At 60.2% G+C, this 26,242-nt stretch overlaps 7 protein-coding genes across 7 annotated transcripts; 3 read left to right on the top strand and 4 right to left on the bottom strand.

The window, feature by feature from the left end:
- Nucleotides 1-205: 205 nt before the first annotated feature.
- Nucleotides 206-1,015, bottom strand: TRAVEDRAFT_45204 (uncharacterized protein; the record flags this gene model as incomplete). Its single annotated transcript, XM_008036946.1, has 1 exon — nucleotides 206-1,015. One exon carries the CDS (start codon nucleotides 1,013-1,015, stop codon nucleotides 206-208), a length of 810 nt encoding a protein of 269 aa, XP_008035137.1.
- Nucleotides 1,016-4,033: 3,018 nt separating this feature from the next.
- On the bottom strand, nucleotides 4,034-4,268 carry TRAVEDRAFT_35700 (uncharacterized protein; the record flags this gene model as incomplete). The annotated part of the gene is made up of 2 exons (XM_008036762.1): nucleotides 4,034-4,092; nucleotides 4,151-4,268. 2 exons carry the CDS (start codon nucleotides 4,266-4,268, stop codon nucleotides 4,034-4,036), a joined length of 177 nt encoding a protein of 58 aa, XP_008034953.1.
- A 4,245-nt stretch (nucleotides 4,269-8,513) lies between these two features.
- On the top strand, nucleotides 8,514-10,546 carry TRAVEDRAFT_45203 (cyclopropane-fatty-acyl-phospholipid synthase; the record flags this gene model as incomplete). The annotated part of the gene is made up of 12 exons (XM_008036945.1): nucleotides 8,514-8,619; nucleotides 8,689-8,871; nucleotides 8,922-8,980; nucleotides 9,039-9,173; nucleotides 9,230-9,265; nucleotides 9,321-9,530; nucleotides 9,595-9,780; nucleotides 9,838-9,959; nucleotides 10,010-10,140; nucleotides 10,192-10,222; nucleotides 10,285-10,465; nucleotides 10,520-10,546. 12 exons carry the CDS (start codon nucleotides 8,514-8,516, stop codon nucleotides 10,544-10,546), a joined length of 1,407 nt encoding a protein of 468 aa, XP_008035136.1.
- A 1,466-nt stretch (nucleotides 10,547-12,012) lies between these two features.
- TRAVEDRAFT_70473 (uncharacterized protein) lies at nucleotides 12,013-14,543 on the top strand. The gene is made up of 19 exons (XM_008037783.1): nucleotides 12,013-12,299; nucleotides 12,362-12,443; nucleotides 12,522-12,535; nucleotides 12,591-12,689; nucleotides 12,755-12,764; nucleotides 12,828-12,845; nucleotides 12,912-12,937; nucleotides 13,002-13,027; nucleotides 13,084-13,118; nucleotides 13,176-13,212; nucleotides 13,268-13,283; nucleotides 13,344-13,383; nucleotides 13,439-13,539; nucleotides 13,604-13,663; nucleotides 13,727-13,754; nucleotides 13,805-13,862; nucleotides 13,920-13,944; nucleotides 14,009-14,159; nucleotides 14,221-14,543. The coding sequence occupies exons 1-19, from the start codon at nucleotides 12,226-12,228 to the stop codon at nucleotides 14,314-14,316; spliced, it is 996 nt and encodes a 331-aa protein (XP_008035974.1). The 5' UTR covers nucleotides 12,013-12,225; the 3' UTR covers nucleotides 14,317-14,543.
- Nucleotides 14,544-14,709: 166 nt separating this feature from the next.
- TRAVEDRAFT_144905 (alpha/beta-hydrolase) lies at nucleotides 14,710-16,296 on the bottom strand. Its single transcript, XM_008037782.1, has 6 exons — nucleotides 16,066-16,296; nucleotides 15,832-15,996; nucleotides 15,673-15,775; nucleotides 15,363-15,612; nucleotides 15,100-15,293; nucleotides 14,710-15,028 (listed from the first exon to the last, which is right to left on the bottom strand). The coding sequence occupies exons 1-6, from the start codon at nucleotides 16,247-16,249 to the stop codon at nucleotides 14,833-14,835; spliced, it is 1,092 nt and encodes a 363-aa protein (XP_008035973.1). The 5' UTR covers nucleotides 16,250-16,296; the 3' UTR covers nucleotides 14,710-14,832.
- Nucleotides 16,297-16,575: 279 nt separating this feature from the next.
- On the bottom strand, nucleotides 16,576-19,926 carry TRAVEDRAFT_57362 (uncharacterized protein; the record flags this gene model as incomplete). Its single annotated transcript, XM_008037035.1, has 17 exons — nucleotides 19,668-19,926; nucleotides 19,537-19,615; nucleotides 19,337-19,481; nucleotides 19,072-19,285; nucleotides 18,885-19,019; nucleotides 18,690-18,829; nucleotides 18,618-18,634; nucleotides 18,388-18,562; nucleotides 18,242-18,334; nucleotides 18,013-18,188; nucleotides 17,563-17,950; nucleotides 17,408-17,497; nucleotides 17,223-17,350; nucleotides 17,095-17,162; nucleotides 16,928-17,033; nucleotides 16,793-16,869; nucleotides 16,576-16,732 (listed from the first exon to the last, which is right to left on the bottom strand). The coding sequence occupies exons 1-17, from the start codon at nucleotides 19,892-19,894 to the stop codon at nucleotides 16,576-16,578; spliced, it is 2,415 nt and encodes an 804-aa protein (XP_008035226.1). The 5' UTR covers nucleotides 19,895-19,926.
- Nucleotides 19,927-20,893: 967 nt separating this feature from the next.
- On the top strand, nucleotides 20,894-25,995 carry TRAVEDRAFT_27699 (uncharacterized protein). Its single transcript, XM_008036697.1, has 16 exons — nucleotides 20,894-21,076; nucleotides 21,143-21,438; nucleotides 21,494-21,831; nucleotides 21,882-21,889; nucleotides 21,956-22,875; nucleotides 22,925-23,176; nucleotides 23,236-23,259; nucleotides 23,317-23,411; nucleotides 23,474-23,884; nucleotides 23,943-24,154; nucleotides 24,227-24,576; nucleotides 24,630-24,879; nucleotides 24,945-25,167; nucleotides 25,232-25,593; nucleotides 25,650-25,877; nucleotides 25,928-25,995. The coding sequence occupies exons 5-9, from the start codon at nucleotides 22,042-22,044 to the stop codon at nucleotides 23,544-23,546; spliced, it is 1,278 nt and encodes a 425-aa protein (XP_008034888.1). The 5' UTR covers nucleotides 20,894-21,076; nucleotides 21,143-21,438; nucleotides 21,494-21,831; nucleotides 21,882-21,889; nucleotides 21,956-22,041; the 3' UTR covers nucleotides 23,547-23,884; nucleotides 23,943-24,154; nucleotides 24,227-24,576; nucleotides 24,630-24,879; nucleotides 24,945-25,167; nucleotides 25,232-25,593; nucleotides 25,650-25,877; nucleotides 25,928-25,995.
- The last annotated feature ends 247 nt before the right edge of the window (nucleotides 25,996-26,242 follow it).

The raw sequence follows: 26,242 nt of genomic DNA, 5'->3' as shown, positions 1-26,242 counted from the left end.
TCTATGTATATGATCAAACGTATCTTGCTAAACTACAATATGGGTATAGTGACATGGACTAGTTTAACTACGAGCGGGCTACAGCGCGAGCGCGAAACGAGCCACCGGACTGGTATCGTGGCTGGACGCGGAAGGTAGCGTGCGTGCGAGCACAGAGCGTGGTGTAGGCGCGGACGAAGGCAGGGGAGGACGAAAAGGGCGGAGGTCAGGGCGGATCGTGAGCGCGAGGTGAGCAGATCGTGAGCGCGAAGCGGGCGGAGGTCGCATGTGCGAGCGAGTGAGTCGGGTGGTTGGAGGAGGTGGACGGCGGACGGCGGACTCGGAGATCGTATGCGCGGAGCGCGAGCGTCCGGTGGGTGGAAGGAAGACGCGTACGCGGAAAAGACAGGCGGTCGAAGCGCGCGAAGGCGGGGCGCGCGAGGAGGGCGGAGCGGGCGGAGGCGGAGAGGGCAAATTCAACGAAGGCAGGGAAGCGTTGAGGTCGGATGCACGGAGGACAGAGGTCGGTTGCGCGGAGGGCGGTAGACGAGTTCGCAGAGCGCGGCGATACGCGGAGGGTGGTGGACGAGTACGAGAGCACGGCGATGGCGATGGCGAGGACGCGAGCGCAGGCGAGCGCACGCGCGCGGGATATGTGGATGTGGCGAGCGCACGCGCGGGGGAGATGTGGACGTAGATGGCGGAAGACAATTGTGCGGAAAGGGGAGGCGGATGAAGGGGCCGAAGGTGGGGCGGATGAGGAGGTTAGTGTCGCAGAGAACCCATGCGGCTGAGTGCGCGCAGGGCGGCAATGACGAAGACGCAGATGGTTCGGGGCGAGGCGAACGTCGTGTACGAGGAGGACGTGGGTGTGGATGAAGGAACACAGGTGCGCGAAGACAGGCGGGCGAGGGGCGAGCAGAGCTAGGACGGGGCGAGGGGTGAGCAGAGCCAGGACGTTTCGGCAGATCAGGACGAGGGCGGAGGTCGGTGGTGTGTGTCTAAGCGTTATTGAGGACGCATGTTGAGGACACATGCGGAGAGTGCGAGGTGCTGGAACGTAAAGGGGGTGGGCGGAGGGCGGCGAGTGGGCAGGTGCAGGCAGGCGAGCTTGAGAAGGGCGGACGGACACTTGCTTCGGCGAGGACAATAAAGCGACCGATCGACCGCCTGCGAGCACAGAGCGGAAGCTGTGTTGCGAGAAGTAACTAAGATATGAACCGTAAGTGTAACTCGCGAGGTTCAGGGCAATAGGATACGCACCAGTATCAACCTTGACCCCCTGACCCCTCCGTATCCTTCTGGGCCGCGTCCTTCTCACCCGTCCTTCTCGCCTGCTCCAGGTTGTTGCAATTTCGTGCTTTAGGGCTGCAGCGGGGGTTTCGGGCGAGAAATGGGGATGCATGCGTCCGGGCGAGCGGTGCTTGAAAGGTGGAGAGAGTGTGTGGAGGATGATCGAGAAGGCGGAGGTGATCGAACAGGCCCAAGGTGATCGAACAGGCCCGAGGTGATCGAACAGGCAGGAAAGGCGGGGGTGGCTGTGATTTCGACAATGAATTTGGGGGAATCGAGCCAACGAGATCGTCCTCGCGGAGTGACGGGGTCGGGTGGCAAGAGAATGATGTATTTGCAAGCAGCGAGTGGTCCGGGGAAAGCTAAGAATGAGCGGAGGAGGGTGGTGTGAGTGAGTCGACGAGGCCGTGCAAGAACCTTGGCTGTAGTGATCACAGTATAATGTGCGGCCTGGGATGTACGGTAGTGGTGGAGCGGTAAGTGTTACCTGATTGCTGCGCGTATACGGGCGTTCGAATCGCCTCTTTGTCAACCATTTTCTCTGAGTTCCGTACCGACCTCAGCCCCGACTACATATAGACGCCCGGACTTAGACCGGTGTCAAGTCCGCCCTCCCCGGTGTCAAGTCCGTACCCCCGCCCCGACTACATTTAGGCGCCCGGACTTGGACCGGTGCCAAGTCCGCTGTGCCTAATTAGCTAGGGGGTTGCAACCCCGATACTGAAGCCCCTCAAGAATGAGAGGAAGATGACAGAGAATAAATTATGAACTTGCGCACCAATATCTCGATCACCGGTGAGTACTGTCAATGCTTCGATGGTACATCAACTCGATCACATAAATCTGGGCACGGCCCATCTCCTGCAGCCGGCGGGTGTTGCAAGAGCAGCCGTGCAAGACAATAGGTGTCTAGGGAGACAGTGTGGCGTAGTACACACGCGACACGCAGAAGCGTGCCTGCCACGGCGTGAGAAGACACGGTGGTCGGGGGAATCGCGCACTGCCTTTCGACTGCCGTACCGTGTCTCTCTGTGTCCCCATGAACTGATACAGCAGCCGGCAGCCTGCTTCGCAAGTACTGTGGCGAGTCGCCTGGCGGCTCCCTGCGCGGTCCGCATATTCAAGTATCTTTGATGAGCAGATGTTTAAAAGTTTCTACAGAGTACGTACCGATCGTGCGCACCCATTGAGAAAGCGGGCGGCTCAATGTGCGCTCGCCGCTTCACGACGAGAGCATACCGCAAATAGGACTCGGACCCGCAAAGCTGGCACCTGTGCATGACCGTGCGAGTAATCGGTAGCCTCAACGGGGACTCTGTCTAACTGGAAAGCTGGTGCCGAGAGCTTTGCGGTGGACTCCGAGTCGGTGCATCCACAGCCTCTCCGAGGTGCGTATAGTATTGGGAACCTCTACGTGCTACTAAGCGATCAGTGCACAATACACAAAACGAGCCGCAAGAGGACGTACCTCGGGGACACGGCCAGGCGGTTTCGGCAGGAGGTGGTCCGCACCTCTGGTTCTCGCTGTGCTTTGAAAAAATACCGTGGCGAGAGGATACCCGGCAGGCCCGCCGCGACACCGCACGCGAGATCAGGTCGTGCACTCCTGGCAACCAAATATCTGAACAAGCACAAGCTCACCATTGCGAAGCATCGAGCCCTGAGAATCGTGTTCGCCGCCTTCTTGCTGAAGACTCGAGTGCTCGCAAAGAGTCTATACTTGACCGATCAGCGAGCCACTTTCAGACGAGCTCGGTAAGTACTGACTTCGAGGGCGTAGTTTGCTATCTATGTGCATTAGGCGCATCCTGTCAATCTCCGCGCATCCAGTCGGCTCGCTCGCGGAACAGCGCCTGGGATGCTGTACATCCACTCTCCCGTCGCTGCCGCTAGCAACCGGAAACTCGCGGGCACGGAGCGCGAGTGCCGTGGTGATGCTGGGGCGATATGAGCATGGAGCCCGGCGCTGAGGCTGAAACGATAGCCCACGACGTACCTTACAGAGCATAAAGGTTCCAGGCCGTGCTGCTGAGGTGTTCGTAGCGTCATGAGAGACTCCCTCTATCGAAGCCGCCGGCTCAATTCCACTGTGAGCACAGCGAGATGAGCTGCCTCCATTAATTTACATGAGGATATCCTGTAGCTGCTCGAATATCATATTAGCGAGCGAGGACTCGGATGCGAGGCAGCGGGCCGACGGCGTACCTAGTGTGGTGTACGTGTCCCGCTTTGCTCGTCGTTTCCATGAGACCCCACCGCCCCCGGATCACGAGCAGCAAGTACGGCTCGTCAGGCGCGCCTGCCAGTGATGCGATTAGCACTCGACGCGTTCCCGAAACATACACATCCGCTGGCCGCTGCGTGTGCGCGTTGGAACGGCGTGCGAAGCACCGGTCCGTGTGCCGTGCATTCCAATCTCGATCCGTACGCGGGCAGCTCTGAATGTGACGTAAGATGCGGCTTCCGAGATGCAGCGGGCGACGAAGACTTGCCGTTATCATATGGTCGGGCCTTCATCTCCTGGGAAGGCGAAACGAGAAGGCTTGTACCGTTCATAGCAAGACTGCGTTGTGAGAATATTTGCGCACGAGCGGAGGCGACTCATGCACCGCGCGACTCGCGAGTCGTGCCAGAACGCGACGGATAGTGGCCTCATCTCGACGTGTGAGCTCGCCCCTGTGACAGCACCGAAACGCGGACTTTGTTACATCTGAAACCGAGCCTGAGTGCACGGAAACGCGGCGCAGCTATACCACTATTTTCAGACTGAACTGGCCGCCCTGCCGCCGCGCTCCAGTCGTTGGAAAACGACTCGGAGGCCTACATCCGGAAATCAGTTCGACACGTCTCGGAGTGCAATGCAGTGCCAGATGCTAACCGAACGAGACCTCCCACCGTACATCTCGTAATCCGCCTGTTCTAACGCGATCAGGGGCTTCAGGGATGTCCAGCGCCGCGTGGGGAGCGTTGTGGAAGAAGGCGAGCGGCGAATTCATTCAGACGCGATCTCGTGTAGCCGTGCCATGTTGCAGTGTCCCGTACGCCCTCTCGCACGCCGTACGTTCCTAAGGACGTCGCGAGCTCTCCACGGTGCACGAGGGCTATTGATCTAGCAGTGGAATCGCATGAGTACCGAGGACGCTGGAGGCGGCCAATGGCGTACCTTCCTAGCTCGTAGATCTGTATCCTCGTGGAGTCGCGAGCGCACCGCAGCTTGCACGAAATACAAAACTCATGTGCATAGACGACATTGCCTCCGCTGCGTGGGAGTCTACGACACGGCGGCCCTGGCGCAGCGAACGGCCTACGGAGTGATCCTCTCGTAAGCTCTGTCACTCCGCGCCGGGGTTCGAGAGCGGACGTTCCGGGCGGGATATGGGCCAAACGGCGTCGCGAGAGAACACTTTGCCGAGTCGCAACGTGCCCAGAGGCACGGGGTGCTTCAGAGTCCAGACGCTCTGCAGAAACGGCGCTGCGCGTGCGCGGCCTCGCTCCGCCTTGCCATGCACCCGCGCTCTAACGCAAGGGAATCCTCCAGCAAGTCAGCGGCACCTCTGTGCGTGGTATCGAGGTACGAGGTACGGGTCCGCGCCATGCCGCTCTGCGAGACGAGAGACATTAGCAACCGGTTGTACACGAAAGGAGGGGCTCGTACATGCTCGGTACGCCGTCTCCAGGCCTCCAGGAGCCGCGGTACAGCCTCCCTGGTCTCCGAGCCAAGCGGCTACTCTCCCCCCGCACGATGGCCGCCCTCCAGCCTCATCAACCGTCCAGAGCTACTTGGCAGTCGATGGGGAATGTGCACCAGCTATCGCACGCCAAACCACGCCGCGGTACGCCGCACGGACGCGTGCAAATGGGCCCTTTTGTCGCGTCAGCGCGCAGAATCCAATCAGATCCGCTGAAAGCAACGTACTTTTGTCATCGCGGATCGCGCTCGAATGAGCTGTACGCTTGCGCCGGGGTGCAGTGCGAGCATCGTTCTGGAGCTGCCAGAGCCGTCGTCACGGCACGAGGCCGAGGTCTTGTCGGCGGTGTTCCTACGTCGCCGCGAGTGTGTGACGCTTAGATCGCGCTCGCGATGGCCGTACGCACGCCCAGGGCCTCTCGTCTTCCCCGTGCATCGTCCACAGCCGTCTAGGAGGGGCGGGACGGCCTGCTTTGAGAGGAGCTCCCACACGGCCCCGCCGGCTCGATGGCCGACCTCCGCGCGCCCCAAATCGCCGCATCTCGACGGCAGCAGCTAGGGGGCGGCCAGCAGCGCGTTCCCGTCGAAGCACGCCGCGATCTGGGTCGCCGCACGGTGGGGACGCGCGCCTTCCGACGCGCTCCACGCCATGACATCGCTCGAAAGTGCCGATTTTCGACCGGCCCGCACCGCCCTGAGATGGCGTGTGCGCGTGTGCCCTGGGGCACAGGTACGTTGTGAGACGTCTACGAAGCGCGTCCGGGGGTCGTCCTGGGGGGAGATGGATCCGACTGGCTCGCGGCCTGGTACGCGCCCCGACCCGCGCTCCGACCCCAATTTTCTCGTATCCGCCGCGCACGCCGCTGGACTCAGTCGGGGACGTGCAGGGAGGCGTGCACGCAGAATGGCAGCGCGGGACGGCGGGCGGGCGCGGAGAAATGCGCGATGTTGCGCCGGGGATGGCTGGAATCGCATGAAATCGCCGCAAATGGCGGATTTCATTTCGAGAGCGGGCGACACGAAAGCGCACACGGCGCGCGCGGAGGGGCGCGTGGGGGTCTGCTGAGGTGATTTTAGGGCTGCCGAAGGTCGCGCTGAGGCAGAGGGTGCTGTGTCTTGTCGGGGCCGGGAGGGGTGGGCGGCGCGCGGGACGTTCGTGCGTGTTCGTGCGTGTTCGTGCGGGTTCGTACGGGTGCAGTACACCACCCCCGAGCACCTGAGAGGGAGAGGCCTGCGGGTGAATGGCATCAACTGAGGCGACCACACAACATGCGGGGTGTATAGAGACGTACCAGGCTCGCGCCGCGCGTGCGGAGCGACGCAGACGTATTCACTCGTCGTTCCTGCAGAGGTACACCGTCGTCGATGGCGATCGTCTGCACGGACACGGGATACGGGGCCTCGCCGCGGTGGAACTGTCCCAAAACAATGCCAATCGTCCTATTCCACGTTCGGGGCGCGGCACACTACATGCTCAGAGCACTGCTAGTCTACGGTACTACACGCACGCACACATCAGGTCTGCGCGCATCATGCGGCCAGAGCGCCGCGGTGAGCGCAGGAGGCGGGCCACAGACGTACCTCATTCGTTCGAGCTCGAGCCGTCCACCGGTACTCGCCCGACGTCTGGGCCGAATCGACGGAACTGGTGCTCACGCACGTTCTGGCGGCGTGCCTTGCGTCTCAGCGGCAGAGGGCCGACAGTGCCGGCTAGAGCGCGAACGCGAACGTGGAGATGGGTTCGGTGGCCGTCGTACCCCGTTCGCCGTTCGCCGCTCAAAGTCGAATTCCGACGGCTTGAACGTCGACGAGACACGCCGGCGTCGGTTGTCGTGCACGAGCGGGAGCTCTCTATGATACAGTGCAACCCCGGGGTGTCGTGGGGTGCTAGCTGGGCACGCTCTCGACGCCGATGGCCCGTCCGCCGTTCGTGTACGCAGAGGGCGGCCGCACGGACGATGTTGTTGGCAAACGAGGCATGTCCGAGGGCAGCGGCACAGGGCCATCGTGCCGTGTGGTCGGATGTGGCACCACGGCGGGGGACAAGCGTCGGGTGCGCGTACGAGTGGCAGGGTCGGGTGCGGTGGGCTGTGGGAAGGCGTCGGCTGTTGTGTGAGGGTGTAGTCTGGGAGACGTATGCGTCGGCAAGGTGAGGGACGGGTGGCGACTGGCGACTGGCGCCGTGGATGTGCTGGGGATGGGTGGGGGATGGACGGAGGCCTGCCCGGAAGAGGGCGTGTATAAAGGCGGTGGGGAGGGAGGGGAGGAGAAGCAGGGTCTGGTGTCCCTGTCCGCACTCCCGCTCCCGCTCCTGCTTCTTGCCCGATTCCTGTCTGTGTCGCCCGCACACGCTGTGGATCTTTCTGTAGGCGCCGTCATGCTGGTACACGGAGGCTCTGTACGCGCGGATAACGGGTGAGTGCGCTCGACTCGGCCGTATGCTCATTACTGACCGTGTTGGATGTAGGGTGGCCGCACGAGGGTTCCGCGCCGTCGACGGCGGGGCAGAAGCGGTCGTTGCGCGGGGCACACGACGACGGCAAGGTGGTGTGGTTGCACTCGGGAGCTGCGGGCGGGTGCAGGGCAGGACCCTGGCAGGAAGGCGGCGGAGAGGAGGGCGGGATGATCAGCGTAGGGACTATGTACGGCACGTAGCTATGCGTGAATGGATTCGCTCGGAGTCGATCGAACAGACGCGCACGGAGCTGTGAGAACGCAAGCGGGGCACGGGTCGCTTAGAGCAGTGGACTGCTGTATATCGTCGTGAGCCTCTGATATCACGTGCGCGACGGACGCTGGGCAGCAAGACATCTGCGGGAGACGGGCGCACAGAGACCAGGACTAGCTAGCGGGGCTAAGGGCGGTCGAAGGCGAGCTGCAGGGCGAGCGCGAGAGAGAACGCAAGCGCTGTCGACGCCCTGCCAGCGCCGACGTCATCGATCGTCGGCCCGAGGCGCCCTTGACGACAGACGTGCATAGAGGTCCTGACCCAGAAGCTGCTGAAGCAGGAGGAGTGTCTGCGACGATGCGTTACGTCACAGCTGCCCAATTCGTCGACAGCTGTCACCCGTCATGCCTGTTGCGCTCGCCGGTCGCCGCTCACAGAACGTTATGCGCGGACGCCTCACTCAACGCCGACGCGCAAAACCACTCCGCCTTCTCGAATCCCTAGATCTCTTCCGGACAACGCGGCGCTCACGAGGCGCTATCACAATCGGCCTCTCATCTTCTTCCTCCGCGTCATCCGCACCCATGAGCACCGAAAAACAGTCACTCCGGCGACATCGTGGTACATTCGTGCCGAGCGCGGAATTCTGGTGTATTGTTTTTCTGGCCTCGGTGGTATTCTGCGCGGAAGTCCGGGCGCGCCGCGCCTGCTTGACGAAGGTCTTCTTCCGCGCGCGGAACTTTGCTAGCTTAACATGACTTATATACATGATTCGGCCGCAGCTTACCGCGGTCCGTGGAAAGGAAGAGCGTCGGCGGCGAGATTTATAGTCTTGCGCAGAGCGGAGATGTTACTCCGGCCAGACATCCCAGCTTAGTCTCCAACATGTCGTCTTCCAGTCCCGCTCCTCTGCATGAGTCTACCCTGCGATCTATGATCGTCTCGGCGGGAGTACTGCCGTCCAGTATCACTGGACTTATTAACACTTACGGTGAGTTCTCAGGCCATTATTCTTCGCACTCGGGATGCGACTAATTCACTGACGCTTCTTTTCGTCAAGGTCGCTCGCGCGTCTTCAGTACGCTCAGCCGCGGCATCGTCAAGGGCACACTCATTGTGGTGGATGATGACGGCACGTACAGCTTCGGCCAAACCGCGAGCAAGGAGACATCTCCGATTGTGACCATGCACGTACACAACCCCCGCGTGTGGACACGCATCATATTGTCGAACGACCTTGGAGGTAGGTTCCACGTTTATATCACTTATTGTGTGAGTTCTCATCTGCGGTAGTTGCCGAGGCCTATATGCAAGGCGAATTCACGGTCTTGAGCCTGAAAGACCTACTGAACGTAAAACCTTCGTGCATACATACACATTTAGGCGCGATTAACCTTGCGTCTTTCCCAGCTCTGGTTGGATAACCGCACCACTCTTTCGGGGCTTTCGAGCATCCTGAGTTCCTTCTTCTCCCGCTGCTCCGCCCTCGCAATCAATGCTCTCGGACACCAAGCCCTTGGCAATGGCATGTCGAGGTGGAACGTGGTCGGTACATGCAACGCTTCCCTGTCACTCCTCGGCTCACACTCGTACTCAATTAGGAAGTCGCATACGACACCTCCAACGCTCTCTTCGAAGTGAGTGTCCCTCTTATTCTCTCGCCGAACAGCCTCTCGCTAAATGTCGCCCCAGTGCTTCCTCAGCAAAGAAATGATGTACTCCTGCGCGATCTGGGGCGAAGAAGAGGGCGGCGTGCGCGGCGACCTCATCTCCGGTCCGCGCCCAGGCGACCTCGAGGCCGCCCAACAGCGCAAGATCGCAACCATCCTCGCAAAGGCGCGCGTCCGCCCCGGCGACCGGCTGCTCGAGTTCGGCTCCGGCTGGGGCCCCATGGCCATCGGGGTGCGTCCTCTCTCCTCGGCCCCGGTCCGACTGGTGCTGACATGGGCATCTCGCGTCCGGGTAGGCAGCGAAACTGGGGTGCATCGTGGACACGGTGACGCTCTCGCGCGAGCAGCGCGCGATGACGGAGCGGCGCGCGGCGGAGGCGGGCGTCGCGGACCGCGTGCGCGTGCACCTGTGCGACTACCGCGAGCTCCCGCCCGAGTTCGCGCACGCGTTCGACGCGCTCGTCGCGTCCGAGATGGTCGAGGTCCGTCCCTTGCCCATGTAGTCATCGTTGGGGAGACTGACGGCGACGTGCTGACAGGCTGTGGGACCGCGGAACCTGGGCACGTTCTTCCGGACGCTGGACTGGGCGCTGAAGCGCGACCGGGCGACGGTCGTGCTCACCGCGACGAGTCAGCCTGAGCACCGCTGGAGCGAGTACCAGTAAGGGACCGCGCGCTAGTTAGTAACACGACTACTCACTGAGATGACAGGCCCGACGACTTCGCGCGGCATTACCACTGGCCGAACACGCACTTGCCGAGCCCGCTGTCTATCGCAAACGCTGCGCAGGAGGCGACCCCAGGAAAGTTCGTGCTGCATAATCTAGAGGACCACGGGATCCGTATGTACCCCACTTCCTATACTCATATTCCCTTCTAACGCGTCATTCCAGACTACCCGCGCACGCTGCGCGAATGGGGCAGGTATGCCCGTCAACTCCCCTCTGCGTCCAACTCAAAGTTAACTTTGATCGGGACGCGCACAGACGCTTCGAAGCGAACTTTAAAGGCCCCGTCGTCGCCGAGCTGCAGGAGCGATACCCGCAGCTGCGCGACGCGGACGCGCTCGAGGCGTTCAAGCGCAAGTGGCGGTACATGTTCACGTACGCAGAGGTCGGGTACGCGCGCGCGTACACGAACCTGAACTGCTGGACGTTCACGCGCCCGGTGGGTGACTCACGATGTCGCATTTTGGTCAAGGTGGCTGACGATATGTGGCAGGAGAACCCTTTGACGGTGTGCGCTTGAAGGTCTTGTTCTGGGAGACGGTAGGTCACACTCGTGACGGGCGAATAGGCCGTACGTATATGACTTTCAGGTTAGATCGCAGCTTGTCACCCAGCGTCGGACGCTCTCCATCCGGACTATACAGTTATTGTGCTTCGAAGGTCGGATATTCGGGCCTCATAGATCACTGCGCCTCCGACGTCGACATGCCCAGATGCGACCCTCATCATACCTATCAGCCGTTCTCGCATCCCCGCCCACATGGATATGTGCACGCCAACAAGCTTGGCCGTCCACGGTACGGAATAAGTGGACCAAAGAATGATGAGCCCTGGCAATATCCGCCCTAGTTCTGTGGCGTCATCCACCACACCCCACGCGCCCAGGTGACACTACCGCCCACATATTAGTACGTGCGCGGCCGCCGCGGACGGTGGCCTGCAATCGTCCATGCCGGACGCCCCAAGCGCTGCACGTACGTCATATACGCATGCTAAAGACACCGGGCGCAAAGATCTCGCAATGCAGGATGAGCGCGCCCGTGGCAGCGCTGGTGCGGCGACGAGCCGTCCGGATACGGAGGCGCTGCACCTCCATCTCCGGATGCGATCGGCTGTGCGGTACTTCTAGACCTGGTCGGGTACGCGTCGGCACTTGGGGCAGAACAGGGTCGAAACGACACATCGGGTGCGTCCTTCCACCGGTTGTCGCAGACAGTTCACGACACGAGGCGGGCCTCGGACGTCGCGAAGATTGTTCTGAGCCGGGCAGATAGCGAAGACCGCGACCTCGATGGAATGGCCGCTGCTGTCGTTTGGGTCCGTCCGAATCGCGCAGCAGCATTGTGGCGCAATGCAGAGAGAACACTGACTCCTTGCAACAAGCCCTGGCCCGCGCCCAGCGTAGATGATCAACAAACTTCGAAACACGCGGAGCTTTTAGTTTTCCCTGCGGATGCCTCAAATTGTCTGATGCACCTGCGCTGCTTCAGGTGCGCCGTTCCCAAGCTACGAGAGCGCATGGGAGCACTGCACAGCATGTGTGGGAGGCCCAGGCGGCAGGAATAACTGCTGCGAGGACGACCGCTGCAACGAGCCCGTCGTACGGGCACGATTGCAGGGCGCAACCTACGATCAGAGCGCTATGGGCGGAGGTGGAGGAAGGACGACGGCATCGTGGTGGGCGAGAAGTGCGCTAACACATGCCGCGTGACGTCCAGTACACATTTACTTCCGGCGCCGTCGGGTCCTCCCCGCAGCGCGCCCGGCCGTTTACTTCCCGCTTCCATGCCACCCTGCCTTCTGACGATACAGCATGCAAATCTGGGAGATGCCGAAGGATGTGGTGGTCGAATTTACGGTTCAATGACCGGGCGGAATCCGGCCGCGGGCACGCTCCTCTCCTCTCCGCCCGAGCAGCGCGAGCACATGCACCGGACGAGAACTTCGCGAAGAAAGGCACGGCGCCTCACGATTTGAACTTTCGCGCGAGATCGCCACCCCGGAGCTCTTTTAGGGCGTGGGGCGACATTGACGACCAGTCCCTCCGACTCTGCCACTGCAGCGCTTCCCGTCCCCCAGGCTCTCGAGTCTCCGTCTCCACGCGATCGGCTAAATCAGCCGACGATACACAACTATTCGATATCGCCCGTCGCCTCGCTTGCCGCAGGTCTCTCTCTAACCTCCACCGCCGCCGCCACCATGTCGACCGCAGGGGCCCCAGACATTCGCCCGACCGCTGGCGCAGGCCTCATCGGCGTCTACATCTCCGTAGCGTGAGTACCGTATCGACTCTTTCCGTGCGCGCTGTGTGTGCTGAAACACCATGTCTGTCCAGGATGTACGGCTGGACCCTCTTCCAGATGGCGCACTATTACCAGCGCAGCTGGCGCACCGACACGCTGTGGCTGAAGGTCTACGTGAGTCGCCTTTCCCGCTATACCCGCGTAAGGCCGAAGCGCAGTCTAGGCTAACGACGCCCACCCTCTGCATCGCAGGTCTTCTATATCTGGTAGGGTCAAACTCGTATGTCAGGACAGAATCCCGCTGACAAGGACTCTGCGCAGGGCCGTCGAGACGCTCCATACATATCTCATATGTGCGTATATCTGGCGGTCCGCGATTGCTGAGTTCGGCAACCCTCTGGCGTGGGCGGTCACCACAAGGTCAGTCGTGCTGCACCTTTGTGGTCCGATTCTGCGACTCACGGACACACGGATGGGCGATACAGAGTCGATGATGTGAGTACCTGTTCATCAAGATGGAGCGTCTGGGACTTGCGCTGATGCTAATCTCGCAAACAGATCGTTACGGGAATCACAGTACGCTCGGCCCGTTTCCGTCTAACTCCGCGTCTTGTTTACTCACTGGATCTTGCGTGATCGTAGGGCTTGATAATGCTTTCCATTCATCTGTAAGCCCTCACGCATCCCGAACCAGAATGGCCACGGCAGAACCTGACGCGTATTGCCGGATAGGTTTTACATCCGGCGACTATGGATACGTGCGTAGACTCCACGGCATCGGCATTCGGACGCTGACTCTTCTCTGCTCTCTCAGTGAGCGAAAAGAACATACTCCTCGTCGGGATAGTAGTGCGCGATTCTCCCCCGGCATTTGGTTAACGCGTACTAACACACTTGGACCACCAGACGCTCCTCGCGTTCGCCCACTTTGCCCTCGAGATTGGTAAGTTATTTGTGTCCCGCCTTCCTCAGTCACGTATCTGACGACTTCGTCGCAGCCGTGGTGGTCTTGACGTACGCTGGACTCTTACAAACTCTCACCGTGTTCTCAACTCAACATCCTGCGCTATACAGAATCGAGTTCCCGAGCTTCGACCAGTTCCACAAAACCACAGTAAGCAATACATTTCTCCTGACACCTCTCGATGACGAACCTGACACACCAATAGCCATTCTATACGGGCTCGCTCGCCATCGCAGCCGCGGACGATATAATTATCGCCGCCTCACTGTGCTATTTCCTGTACACCCGGCGAACAGGCATCCGCAGGTACGCCCTTGGCCGCCGAGGTCCCAGCCTTTCGCAGACGTCCTGTACTAACTTTGTCCCTCAGCACGGATACGCTCGTGAACAGGATCATCACGTATTCGATCATGACCGGCGCTGTAACAAGGTGAGTTCCTCGATGGAGTGCAACGTCGCGCCGAGCTAGATGCTCACGTCTGTTCCTGCGTAGTGTGGTCGATATCGCTATCCTCATCTGCGTAAGTCCCGATGCCACACCCAGTGCCCTCAAGTACTCACACTTCGACAGTTCGTGGCGATGCCGGACAACCTTGTCTACCTCGCTCTCTTCGATTTCCTCCCCATCCGTGCGTACATCTCACCTGCCAAAATCGCAGAACCCGCGCTAACATTAGCCACTACAGTATACGTGACATCCCTTCTCGCAATGTCAGTTCCCTCTCCCCTCCTCGCATGCTCCGACACCCGAAGCCGAGGTTAACCCACTCCACAGGCTTAACGCACGCGAACACCTACAAAAGATATCGACCGTGTCCACATCCGGCACCGCGTTATCCGGGTTCGCACTCGGCCACCTGCGCGCCGCGGGCCGCGGCGCCGTCGACAGCGACGGGAACCTACACCACGACCCCGTCTCCAGCAAGGTCAGTACACTCTTCCATGCGATGGTGTGCGAACCGCGCGTGCTGATGAGGACTGGGACAGCTCGTGTTCGCGTACCCAGGCACTGCGATCACCACAACGGGGTTGTCGGAGAGCATGCAAGAGGACGCGGAGGACCGCCCCCGTGGCGAGGTCTAAGTACATTCTTCCACGGTACATGCGCCCGTCAAAGCCGCGACGACGGCAAAGCTTGCCCACGGTACCTCTGCGACAAACGCGAAGAGGACCGGTGTATCTCTAGCATGCGTCTGTGCATATGTTGTACGAACAGACATTGACTTGGCTCTGTAGATGTTCCCGCTTGGCAGTGCTTTGATATGATACCTAACGCTCTCATTTTGCTGTTCACTATAATAGATCCCTGCAATTACATCTTCACTTCGTATGTGCCGTGGCGCAGCTTACATACCGGCGCGCGACCGCCGTCAGCGCTCTTCGTGCTCGCGCGGATGTGTGCTGCCATGCCAGTACCCATACACACGGACTTCGGGTCCTTTCCCCACATACTCAGATGGCACTTCCAGGGAGGGAGTCCGCACTGCCACGTCCTATTACAAGCTAGTACCTGTCATACGCACACCTCCACTGACAAACTAAGTACACGTCCTCTAAGCTCACGTCAGACCCTCATCGTGTCAAATAAAGCCAACCCAACTACAGCTTCGCGCCCCGCGTCGGCGCCGATGCGGGCGGTGGCGGGACGTGGTCCTCATGCAATATGCCCCAAATCGCCTGCGCGACCGCGCGCGGGTCCTCCTGCACGACGAGGTGCCCCGCGCCCTCCACGCGCACGACGCTCCGCAGCCCGCCCTCGCTCGCCTCGATCGTGCATGCGTGTAGCGCTGGGGGCCTGTCCCCACGCACCGAGTTGTCAGCCACATTCACAGGAAGGAAGAGGGAGAGGGAGAGAGGGAGGCGTACACAATGTCAATCACGGACCCGAAGATTGCGTGCGTGGGCACCGCGCGGCACAGGCCCGGAAGCGCATCGAGCGCCGCGAACGCGTCCTCGTAGTGCGAGTACCCTGCGATCTCGTCCTTCTGCGTCACCGCGAGGGTTACGCCCTCTCCCTTATCCGTATACGCGGTCGTAGGTAGGTCACGCAGCGCGTGCTCCTATCGCGTGTAATTTAGGAGTGTGTGAGGACTACTGGGCGCGTGGAAGGTGAAAGAACGGGGACGTACGACGAAAAGATCGAGGACGCGCGCGTCCCAGCGGCGGTACGGGAAGCGCTTCGTGAGCCATTCGCGCGCGGCCGCGCGGGAGGGCCAGATGTCCTTGCGCATGCGCACGGCTTCGGCGGCGCGCGTGAGGGGCGAGGCCTTGTCGAAGCGGACGGTGTTCAACATCGCGCGCGTCATCAGGCCTGGCTCAATGAGAATGAGGGACGAGTACGGGAGGCGGTCGAGTGGGTAGCCCTCGGTTGACTGCAGTCTGCGAGAACAGTAGGTGCGTCAGGGTATGTTTTAGGAGTAAGGCTGGGCGAGTACGAACACAATGCATGCTCCGGCGGAGTGACCGACGCCGACCACGTTGTTCCCGGAGATCACCCCAGACTTGAGCAGTACTTGGACGCCTCTCGCCCACTGTACACCAGCTGGAATGAAGATGTACTCAGAGTTTATTGCCGTAACGGTAGGAGAGAACGCGTACTCGTCCCCTCAGGGTAAGTTTCCAGGAGCTTCTCGTTGAGCACGGCGGCGCGGCCATGACTGGGGGCGTCCATACACCATGCTTCGACGAGGGTAAAAGCATCGCTCGATGCGGATTTGTCCATGTCGAACAAGTGCTCGATCGTAGGCAACCATGTTTCCTTGTCTGTGGATATGGTATGGAGGTGAGATCGACCCGCTACTGGTAGCAGGCGTGGCGAGCAGTAGAACGTACGAGAGGCGACACAATGTAGGAATATCAACGACAGGCGTCGAGGAGGTTCAGCGATGGGCTGCGCCCTAGCCTTCTTCTTCGCGGACTGAGGCCCCTGTTTGGGGGTGGCTCGAACGAAGGTCAGCGCGAGCCCGCCGTCAGCCTCGAGGCCTTTGAGGGTGAACTCGGTCGTGTCTAGCTTCATGGCGGAGTGTCAAGAAGGTACTTGAGCGGAGGTGGATATATACTTGCGTCAAGGAAGGATGATGGCCATGTGAGAGTCCGGCCTTGTTACGTTCCCGGCGCAGCCGCGCTCGGAGCGATGCAAAGTACCGGGCGGCAACTCAAACCTTATTCCGTGGCAGGCGGCGGAGGCCAACGCCTTCGTGGCGTACCACAACCACCCTATGTAGGCTCGCCAGTACGTGGAAACTCCAGCTGGAGAAGCAGTAACGCATGCTTCGGACCCGCTTGTGCTACATACACGAATCACAGAATCAACACCCATGGAGTATCGCGCGCGCGACCGGGCTACTGCACGACCAGAGTCGTGGTCAAGAACGTCTGGTCGCTGGTCCCGACCTTCACAGCGAACTGACCCGGCTCCACTGCCCACTTGTTATCCAGCGTCCATGCCGCGAGCTCCGTCGAGTTCACGGGAATAGTAACGCGTTTTGACGAGCCGGCACTATAGAAACGATAGCGGTCAGTCTAGGTGCAAGGCGAATGCGCAGCCTAGGGTACTCACGGGATGTCGGCCTTCTGGAAACCGACGAGCTGCTGGTTCGGAGTGACGACCGAGCTGACTAGATCGGTGGCGTATACCTATACAGTTCACCATGAGAAACAAGCTCGGCCTCGGAGATATGTTTGTTGGACAAACCTGCACGACTTCCTTTCCATCCCGGTCTCCCGTGTTGTGCACGGTGACAGAGACAGAGAAATCGTCGTTCGTGCCAATAGTGGACTTCGACAAGGCGATGTCGGTGCTACAAGTTGCGTCAGTCTGAGACGTGTTTTTAGACTCGCAGACACAAGTGCTGATCTTACTAGTTGAACGTTGTGTAGCTCAGGCCGTGCCCGAAACTCCACAACGGGATTGGGCTGTTTAGTACATACTATGTGATATATGTTTAGCTCAACGCATGCGCGCATGATGCGAATGTTCCATAACGCACCTGGTGGCCGAAGACGAGCGTGCCGTCGTCGAGCACCTGACCCGCGTCAATCGGTCGGCTGCCTTTCAGGTAGTTGTAGAATACGGGCGTCGTTCCAACGCTGCGCGGGAACGATACGGGGAGCTTGCCTGTAGTACGAGGTCAATAACCTAGCGCGACGTGGTGGCAATGGTAGTCATACGAACCAGAGGGGTTGACGTCTCCGAAGATGACCTCGGCAAGCGCTAGCCCGCCGAGCTCACCAGGGTAGAACTGCTGCACAACAGCGTCTGCGTCTGTTCCAGCAATATTGAATCAGACTTAGTCGCAAGTAACGAAGACTGGTCGAAAGGTCGCGCACGTTTTTGTATCCAAGGCTCCGCGACTGGTTTCCCGCTGACGAGCACCACAACAGTCGGCTTCCCCACAGCCTTCACGGCCTGCACCAGTTGCAACTGCGCGCCGACGAGGCCGAGGTCAGACAGGTCGACGTGCTCGCCCGTCGTCGCATTGGTGCCCGGGGTCCAAAGCAGCGTCTGGTCGAGCGACCACGTGCCGACCATGACGACGGCCACGTCCGAAGCCTTCGCGGCGTCGACGGCGGCGGGGATACCGGAGACGTCGTTCGACCACAGCTTGGAGCCTTCGGCGTAGTTGATTTTCACGGAGGTGTTGGCGAGGAGTTGGGTGAAGCCTGCGAGGGGGGAGATGCCGTTGTTGGACGCATTGAAGAAGACGTAGTCGCCGAACTGCGAGTGAACACAAGGTTATAACTTTTGCTGCAGGAGAGCGGGAGACGGATGGTACGCACCGAGACGCGATCGACTTGAGGCCCAATCAGCGCAACGGAGCTAATGGACTTGCTGAGCGGGAGTGTGTTCTGCCTGTTCTCGAGCAGCACGATCGTCTCGCGCTCCATGTCGTGGAGCAGTTGACGAGTCTCGGACGTCCGCAGCGTCGACAGATAGTCCTCGTATGGGTACGGATCTGCATAAACGTGAGCAACTTGTTCAGTACAGATAGCGGCAGGGAACACATGCTCTCGAATAGCCCGAGGGCGAACTTCGTGCGCAGCATCGCCTTCACAGTCTCATCGACGAACTTGATATCGATAGTTCCAGCCTTGACCTGGTCTGGAGAGAGGTGAGCATTCTTCACCTATGCACTATTCCGTCGTGCAACTGACCTGGGATGGTTAGGTAGGTGTACGTCCCACCGCCCATCTCGCCGCTGATCCCGTTCTCGAGCGCGATCTTCGCAGCGCACTCACGCGTGTCGCAGGTTCCGTGCGTGGTGATGAGAAGGTCGACGGAGCCTGCATCCGAGGTCACCCAGTACTTGTACCCCCACTCATTGCGCAACTATAGAGAGAGTTAAGAAACCCAATTGGCTTCCGGTACGAGCTATGTCACTCACAATATCCGTCAACAGGTCTGTATATTCGTTCATATTGAGCTCGAGCCGTTATACAGTAAGTAGAAGACGTACGCTTGTTCGCGATAGCCGGAATGCCGTCGTAGCTCGAGTACGCTGTCATGATCGACAGGCTCTCCACGCATGCGCGGTTGAAGGGCTTCAGGTATGCTGAGCGTAGTTCGCGCTCGCCTCCTGTAACCTGCGCGATGTTTCTATGTGATCCCGATGAGCGATTCGCATGACCGGCGCGAAGGCATGAGAACTCACAGTCCTCCTTGAGGGCTGCCGAACGCAGCAAAGTGCTTGCACGTGGCAGCCATGCGCGCAATAGCAGACGAACTCGCGTTGCGCCTCCGCCCGGACTGCAGTCCGCTCACGTACGCCAAACCCATCTCGCCTGTCCTTTAGCATCGAGGTGAGTGGCAGTTCGCAAAAACGCAGGAACAAAACATACAGGAATGGGTCTTCGCCGAAGTTCTCCTCGACGCGGCCCCAGCGGAGTTCCCGCGAAAGATCAAGCACAGGCGCGAAGACGTGCGAGATGCCAAGACCTTCGGCTTCGTCTGCGATGGTCGCGGCCGCCTCTTTCAGAAGGTCGGGGTTGAACGACGCGGCGAGGCCGATTGGGGAGGGCCAGATCGTCCCGTTGTTCGTGAACCCATGCAGGCCTGAAGCCAGTTAGTGTTGCGAACACTACTCATGAGTAGAGAATGCAATACCTTCAGACTGGATGAGCGCTGGGATGCCGAGCGTTGTGTTTTCCATTAGGTATCGCTGGCCGACGTTCACGCCAAATACAAACTTGTCCCACGGGGTGAGGTAGCCACCCCAGATAGCGCCAGCTTTTGAGGCCATCATTTCTTCCTACCACATACGACCGTTAACTGCGTGTTCGCGAGAAAAAGGCGCATATACTCACAAGACCAGTTTGGTTGAAGGTTTTGGTGTCGTCGAGGGGATCATTGAAATCCATCCACCCGTTCATGTCTCCCTGTATTCTGTTTGATGTACATGAGACTAGAACATCGCATGAAGTTGCTGGCAACTTACAACTGTGCGACCTTCTCCTCGATCGTCATGCGCGAAAGCAGGTCGCTGACGCGTGCCTCGATATCCGCGTTCGGATTCTTGTACACGGGCGTACTTCCATCCTTGTTGGTATCACGGGCATGGAGCGGGAAGTGGAGGTCACCCCGAACCTCAAGGTGGTTGGCAGCTGCCGAGGCCACCAGAAGGGATAGCAGAGTCACAAGGGGGCGTAGGCCTGCTGCAAACATAGCCAAGAGCCCTACAGAGTAGTCGAGGAGCTGCAAACAGCGACGCGCGATGTCAAAGGTGATGCCAGCGGCGTGCGTTCTTTATAGCGCGTCGCGTCGGGGATACGCGTGCAAAGGCGGCGGACCCGGGGTCAGTTGACGATGAGCGGAGAATCGCAGAGGGGACCGGGCGGGCCTGACAGCGTGTAGAACGGCCCGCCGCGTCGCATGAATGAGTTCCATGCGTGCGCGAGCTGCGAGCACGTCTGGCTTTGGCTACAGCGCCGATATTGTCCCGGAGCACAGATGTCGAGTACCGAGCGACTCTGGCAGCACACGCGAAAGGCTCCGCATCGTCCATGAGCCCAGCACCGTTTCTGGTAGCACAGTCAACACGTTTTGAACGTTGAACCATAGCACGACGAGGGAGAGGAGATTGTCAAATCGCGCCTGAGAAGCCGAGACAAGTGATGAGGCATCATGCAAATGGGCAGCTGACCCCGTGCCGTCGCAGAGAACGTTCTTTACGAGGCGACTGACGTACAAGAGAGAGTCCTTGCAAGAGTCGACCAGTTTATGCGAAGATATCGGGCACATAGCGCAAGAACTATTGTGTTGGAGAGGACAAGCATGAGTGAACATGACGGTCGAGAAGGAGTTGTGGGAGTTTGTGGGACCAGCCTGCAAAACTCCTCCAACTGTCGCGCGATCTCGATGTTGGTACGCGACGTTCGCCCGGTTTGTACTTGTTTGGACGCCTTCCTCTTACGGTACGCGGCCGCCCGCTGCCCGACGACTCGCCTCGACTGCCTCCTGTGGCCCCGCCGACTCATCGCCTACGTCCTCCGAGCTCCTGTACGATAGTCATATCGCTCCCAAGTGCCTCTTGGCACTCCTCGCGGACCCGAACGTCTTGTTACTTATCGTGACTCCTGGACTCCTGAGACATTCGCCGTGCATGTATATAATGAGCTCGAGAACGACCGAATGCGACAGATCTCCGCTCCCTCCTCACGTCCGCCGGTTCGAACTCCGAAAGGACGGAGCGACACCACACTTGATCAAGTGTGGGGTTCTTGCTAGTCAGACCTCATACTCGACTCGGGACAGGACTCTCGCCGTACAGAACACTGCTCAACTTCCTCATCGCTCTCGACATCCAACCGCTTGATTTCGGAAGTCGCCGACACTTCGTGCTCCGTGGTACGCCGTTCATAGCGCTATACTTATCCCGTACCTAAGCACGCCGTCTACCCCCCATGGAAACAGACGCAGCGAACGCCCTCGCGGCGCTCGCGGCGCACCTCCCGCCCGAGGCGTACAACGCACTCGAAGCGATCCTTCGCGACGTCGACCATCGCCTGAACACACAGACAGCACCCGCTCCGGTACCTGAGCAGGCCGCTAGTCTGACCGCGGACCAACTCCGTACCTCACTCGAGCACGCCTTCGCCTCCGCAAACTTCGTCGTCCAACCTCCGGCAGCCCACACCTCCCCGGTAACGCCCCGGCCCGGGAACATCAAGGTTGAACCTCCCCATTTCCACGGGAAGGAGACCGAGGACGTCAGTGCTTGGTTGCTCATCACTGAGGACTACTTACGAGGTCAGCACGTCGCAGACGCCGACTGGTCGCTTCAGGCACCGATGCTCTTCCGCGGAGAGGCCCTTCGCTGGTACGTCGCACAGAAGAAGCGCCTTGGCCGATCCTTCGGCTGGGCGGAACTGCGCACCGCGCTCGAGAAGAAGTTTGACTCCCCGTTGAGGGTCGAGTCGCTCCGGAACGACCTGCGGAACCTCCCGTACAAGGGCAACCTTGTCCGGTACGCCGCGTCCTTCCGTGAGCTGGAATCGCAGATTCCCGATGCGGACATGACCTTCGGGGACCGCTTGGCAAACTTCCTCGCACACCTTCCGTCCGAGTACGCTCGTGACATCCGACGTGACAAACCGACCACTGTGGAGGAGATGTATTACTCCGCGCGCGAGCTGTATCGGCTCGCGAACCTGTACAAGCCTACGGCCACCAACGGGCATTCAGGTCAGCAACGTCACAAGCAGAAGTCGCGACCGTCGAGCTCACCTTTCTCATTCGCCCACACCCCTACGACAGCCCCCGCACAAACTACCTCCACCACAACTGACCCGCAGCCCATGGACCTTGACACCATGGAGGCCGCACCCGCGCGCCGCACCGCACCTGGTGGTCCATCACGAGTACGTTGCTATAACTGCAATAAGACGGGCCATTACTCACGAGAGTGCCGCGCGCCGCGCAAGCAGCGTCCACAGGGCCTGCACATTCTCGATGGCGAGGGCGAGGGCGAGGGCGAGAGCGAGGACGAGAGGACGGGTGAGGACGAGGGAGATGAGGAGTACGAGGAGGACATGAGCGAGCTGAATGTCCTGAACCTGTCCGATGGACCGATGTCCCAGCACGAGTTGCCGATCTACTTCGTGCAGATCCCGTCGAGGCGCGAGATGTACCGTGCAAAGCTTCGCCGGACATCCACCATCATCGACACGGGGGCAGCTCGGTGCTACATCAAGCCGTCCATCGTGAGAGCGCTGGGACTCGAGGAGTTTCCCATCACGACGAGGGTCATCCATGGCGCTGGCACGACGAGTACATCGGCCCTCGCCAAGTTCAAGGTCAAGATCGGGGGTGTGGTCCGTCCTATGATGGCATACGTCCTCGACAACGACCGGTTGCGGTACGAGCTGGTCATCGGGCAGGACTGGTTGAAGCGCCACAACGCTCAGCCTGACTGGGCAACGTCGTCGTGGTTCATCACCGACCCCGCGACACATCAGACTACACGCCTAAGCGCGAGCTCCCCGCCCGGCACGCCGACCGCGCCCGCACTACCCTCACGATCACCATCGCTCGACCTTGGCCCCGACGCAGCCTACAGCCGCCGACGTCGTCCCCTCTCAGACGATGACCCGAGCTTTGATGGTTCCTTTGAGCGCCCTGCTTCGCCGGAGCTCTTGCCGCTCGACCTATTCGCGTTCAGCGACCTCGAGCCTCTGCCTGCTAAGGGGCGCTCACCGCTCCGTGCGAAGCTTGCCGCTGCGAAACGCTCTCTCGGTGATCGCCTTCGTGCTATTGGGAAGGCTAAGTTCCCGAAGCTGTTCCAGGCGAAGGTGCGGTACGAGGACATTCCGAACGGGCGCGTCATGCACGTCATCGAGACCAAGGACGCTGTTCCTGTTCGAGGACATGGGCGTCCGCACTCGCCGCCGGAGCACGAAGAGATTCGCCAGTTCATCGAGGACGGCCTGCGGGATGGGATCATCGAGCCTAGCCAGTCACCGTGGTCAGCACCTATCATCTTCGCCAAAAAGAAGGATGGTACGAACCGCATTTGCGTTGATTATCGGAAGCTAAACGCGGTCACAGTTAAGAACGCGTACCCGCTTCCGCGCATCGATGACACGTACCAGCAGCTGCACGGCGCACGCTTCTTCACGACCCTGGACCTGAAGTCGGGCTACTGGCAGATACCTATCCACCCTCGCTCCCGCGAAAAGACGGCCTTCACAACGCGTTACGGACACTATCAATTCCGTGTCATGGAGTTCGGCCTTTGCAACGCACCTGCCACCTTCCAGAACTTCATGAACGAGATCCTGCGTCCGTTCTTGGATCGCTGCGCCATTGTCTATCTTGACGATGTGATTATCTTCTCGCCCACTGAGGACGCGCATGTCGCTGACGTCCTTGCTGTCCTGCAGGCGCTCAACCAGCACGGGTTGATCCTGAACGAGAAGAAATGTCAGTTCGCGCGGACAGAGATCCTGTACTTGGGACACATCGTCTCAGGACATGGTCTCCGCCCCGATCCCGACAAGGTCAATGCGATCACGGACTGGCCACGGCCGGACAACGTTACTCGCGTTCGCGGCTTCCTCAACCTGGCTGGCTACTATCGTCGCTTCATCCACGCCTTCGCGCGCATTGCGGGACCTCTCTACAACCTCTTCAAGGGTAACCCGCGCAAGGGCGCACCTATCAAATGGTCAGCCGACTGCGAGCGTGCATTCCTAGCGTTGAAAAGCCAGCTTACCTCCTCTCCCGTGCTTAGCTATCCACGTCCTTGGCACCTCTTCGTTGTCGACACGGACGCGTCAGGCGACGCGATCGGCGGTATCCTCCACCAGTCGGACCGTGACTTCAACGGGGGGAAGGGATCCGACGCTCGCTTTGCCTTCAAGGAGTCGGAGCTTCACCCCATCGCGTATGAGTCGCGTCGGATGACCCCGACCGAGCAGCGGTACTCTGCGCAGGAACGAGAAATGTTAGCGATCGACTACTGCCTGCAGAAGTGGCGCGGCTACGTTGAGGGCTCACCTATCGTCGTTCGCACCGATCACGAGTCCTTGAAGTACTTCCTGTCACAAAAGCACCTTGGCCGCCGCCTTGCTCGCTTCGCGGACAACATCGCTCATTTCGACGTCCACATCGTCTATCGCCCTGGTCGTAACCAGCTTGCTGCGGACGCGCTCTCTCGTCGTCCTGGGCATGCAGACGTCCCGGACTCGGAGACCCTTGGCCCGCTCTTCGCGCACCCAATGGACACATCCGTGCCCGCGCCGAATCGAGCGGACAGCTTCGAGACACTCGAGACTTGGCGACAGGCTCTGCTCGTGGACCGCACTTCTGAGCCTTCACGTCGTGGATATGTCCTTCAGAACGGACTTCTGTGGCGCAGCGTTAATAATGGACGCGGCGACGTTGTTGTCAGAGTACCTACGACACTCGGTGACGCCCGCGCCCTCGTTCGCGACGTCCATACGGAGATCGGCCACTTGGGTGCCCGCGCGGTGATTGATGCACTGCGGACGCGCGCCTGGATGCCGAACGTGACCGAGCTCACAGAGGATGTTGTTCGTCGCTGCAATGGATGTCAATTCACCCGTCGCGAAGCTCCCAAGCCACAACCCCTTCATCCTCTGCCGCGCGTCGACGCCTTCGACTGTTGGGCCTTCGACTGGGTTGGACCGCTGGAGAAGACGAAGAACGGGAATCAGTACATCTTGACGTCCATCGACCATGGCACTGATCTCACCTTCGCGAACGCGCACCCCGCGCGCTCCTCCGACGCTGTGCTCTCTCTCCTGCGGCAACACATCGTGACCTTCGGGAAGCCCAAGGCCATCCTGACCGACAATGGCGAGGAGTTCCTGGCATACAGGTTCCAGAACTACCTCCGGCGGCTTGGCATCGAGCACCTCCGCACATCGCCGTACCACCCGCAGACGAACGGCCGCCTCGAGAAGTTCAACGACAACCTAGTCCAGACGTTAGCTCGGCTTGCGGCCCCGAACAGTCAAGATCGCTGGGACGAGTACCTACCGGACGCTTTGCTGGCGCATCGCGCGCACGTCAACCGCAGCACCGGTGCATCTCCCGGGTACCTCGCATACGGTCGAGAGCTTCGTCTTCCGAGCGAGGCCACGTACGACGCCCTTCGTCGTCCACCGACCGACGCCGAGATTGAGCACCTTCAGCGTCAGCGTCTTGAGCATGTCCACGATCTTGAACGGATCCGGCGGCTTGCGAACGCGAAGGCCGCCCAGCGTCTCGAGGACGAGGCCCGGCGTCGCGATGACACCTATCGCGAGCGCGGCATCGGCATCGGCGAGCTCGTCTTGCGGCGTTCGCCTGAGTCGACGAAGCTTCACCCGCGCTGGGACGGGCCGTTCATCGTGCACGACCTGACGGACCGCAACACCTATCAGCTCTGCACTCGGAACGGCTACGTCCTACGCACCTTGTACAACGCCGAGCGCCTGAAGCGCTACCACCCATCCGAGCCCGAGCCTGCACTCTGGTACTCCTCTGCCGACCTCCAGCGCCGCGATGCGAAAGCTCGCTTCGAGCGTGACTTGCAGGGCCGTCGTGGCGCTTGAACAGTTGACGGTGGTCCAGTGCCGGGACGGTCGATGCGGTGCCCAAAGTCGAGCTCACGCAAACGACACGTCACCAGCTTGAAGAACCACTACGATAAAATTGATTAGTACGCATCCTTTCCTCGATTTTCTTACTCACCACCTCTGTACTATACGATCCCGACGTCTTGTGTCTTGTTTGTGCCGCGGCCGCGTTGTCCTTGCCGACAGACTCGACAGTGCGAGTTCTGGAGGAGGGGATGGTGTTGGTACGCGACGTTCGCCCGGTTTGTACTTGTTTGGACGCCTTCCTCTTACGGTACGCGGCCGCCCGCTGCCCGACGACTCGCCTCGACTGCCTCCTGTGGCCCCGCCGACTCATCGCCTACGTCCTCCGAGCTCCTGTACGATAGTCATATCGCTCCCAAGTGCCTCTTGGCACTCCTCGCGGACCCGAACGTCTTGTTACTTATCG

Source organism: Trametes versicolor, assembly GCF_000271585.1.
Source record: "Trametes versicolor FP-101664 SS1 unplaced genomic scaffold TRAVEscaffold_3, whole genome shotgun sequence".
Taxonomy (NCBI): Eukaryota; Fungi; Basidiomycota; class Agaricomycetes; order Polyporales; family Polyporaceae; genus Trametes; species Trametes versicolor.
This window is presented reverse-complemented; position numbering and strand designations above follow the sequence as displayed.

Coding starts and splice junctions, on each gene's coding strand:
- TRAVEDRAFT_144905 (XM_008037782.1), bottom strand. CDS start 16,249: ATGAAGCTAGACACGACCGAGTTCACCCTCAAAGGCCTCGAGGCTGAC. Junction 15,613..15,672: donor TCCGCCGGAGCATGCATTGT/GTTCGTACTCGC, acceptor CTGTTCTCGCAG/ACTGCAGTCAACCGAGGGCT. Junction 15,029..15,099: donor GGGTCCGTGATTGACATTGT/GTACGCCTCCCT, acceptor GCGTGGGGACAG/GCCCCCAGCGCTACACGCAT.
- TRAVEDRAFT_27699 (XM_008036697.1), top strand. CDS start 22,042: ATGGAGGCCGCACCCGCGCGCCGCACCGCACCTGGTGGTCCATCACGA. Junction 23,177..23,235: donor GCGGGATGGGATCATCGAGC/CTAGCCAGTCAC, acceptor GATGGTACGAAC/CGCATTTGCGTTGATTATCG. Junction 23,412..23,473: donor CGCTCCCGCGAAAAGACGGC/CTTCACAACGCG, acceptor TTTGCAACGCAC/CTGCCACCTTCCAGAACTTC.
- TRAVEDRAFT_70473 (XM_008037783.1), top strand. CDS start 12,226: ATGTCGACCGCAGGGGCCCCAGACATTCGCCCGACCGCTGGCGCAGGC. Junction 13,755..13,804: donor ATATCGCTATCCTCATCTGC/GTAAGTCCCGAT, acceptor ACACTTCGACAG/TTCGTGGCGATGCCGGACAA. Junction 14,160..14,220: donor ACGACCCCGTCTCCAGCAAG/GTCAGTACACTC, acceptor GGACTGGGACAG/CTCGTGTTCGCGTACCCAGG.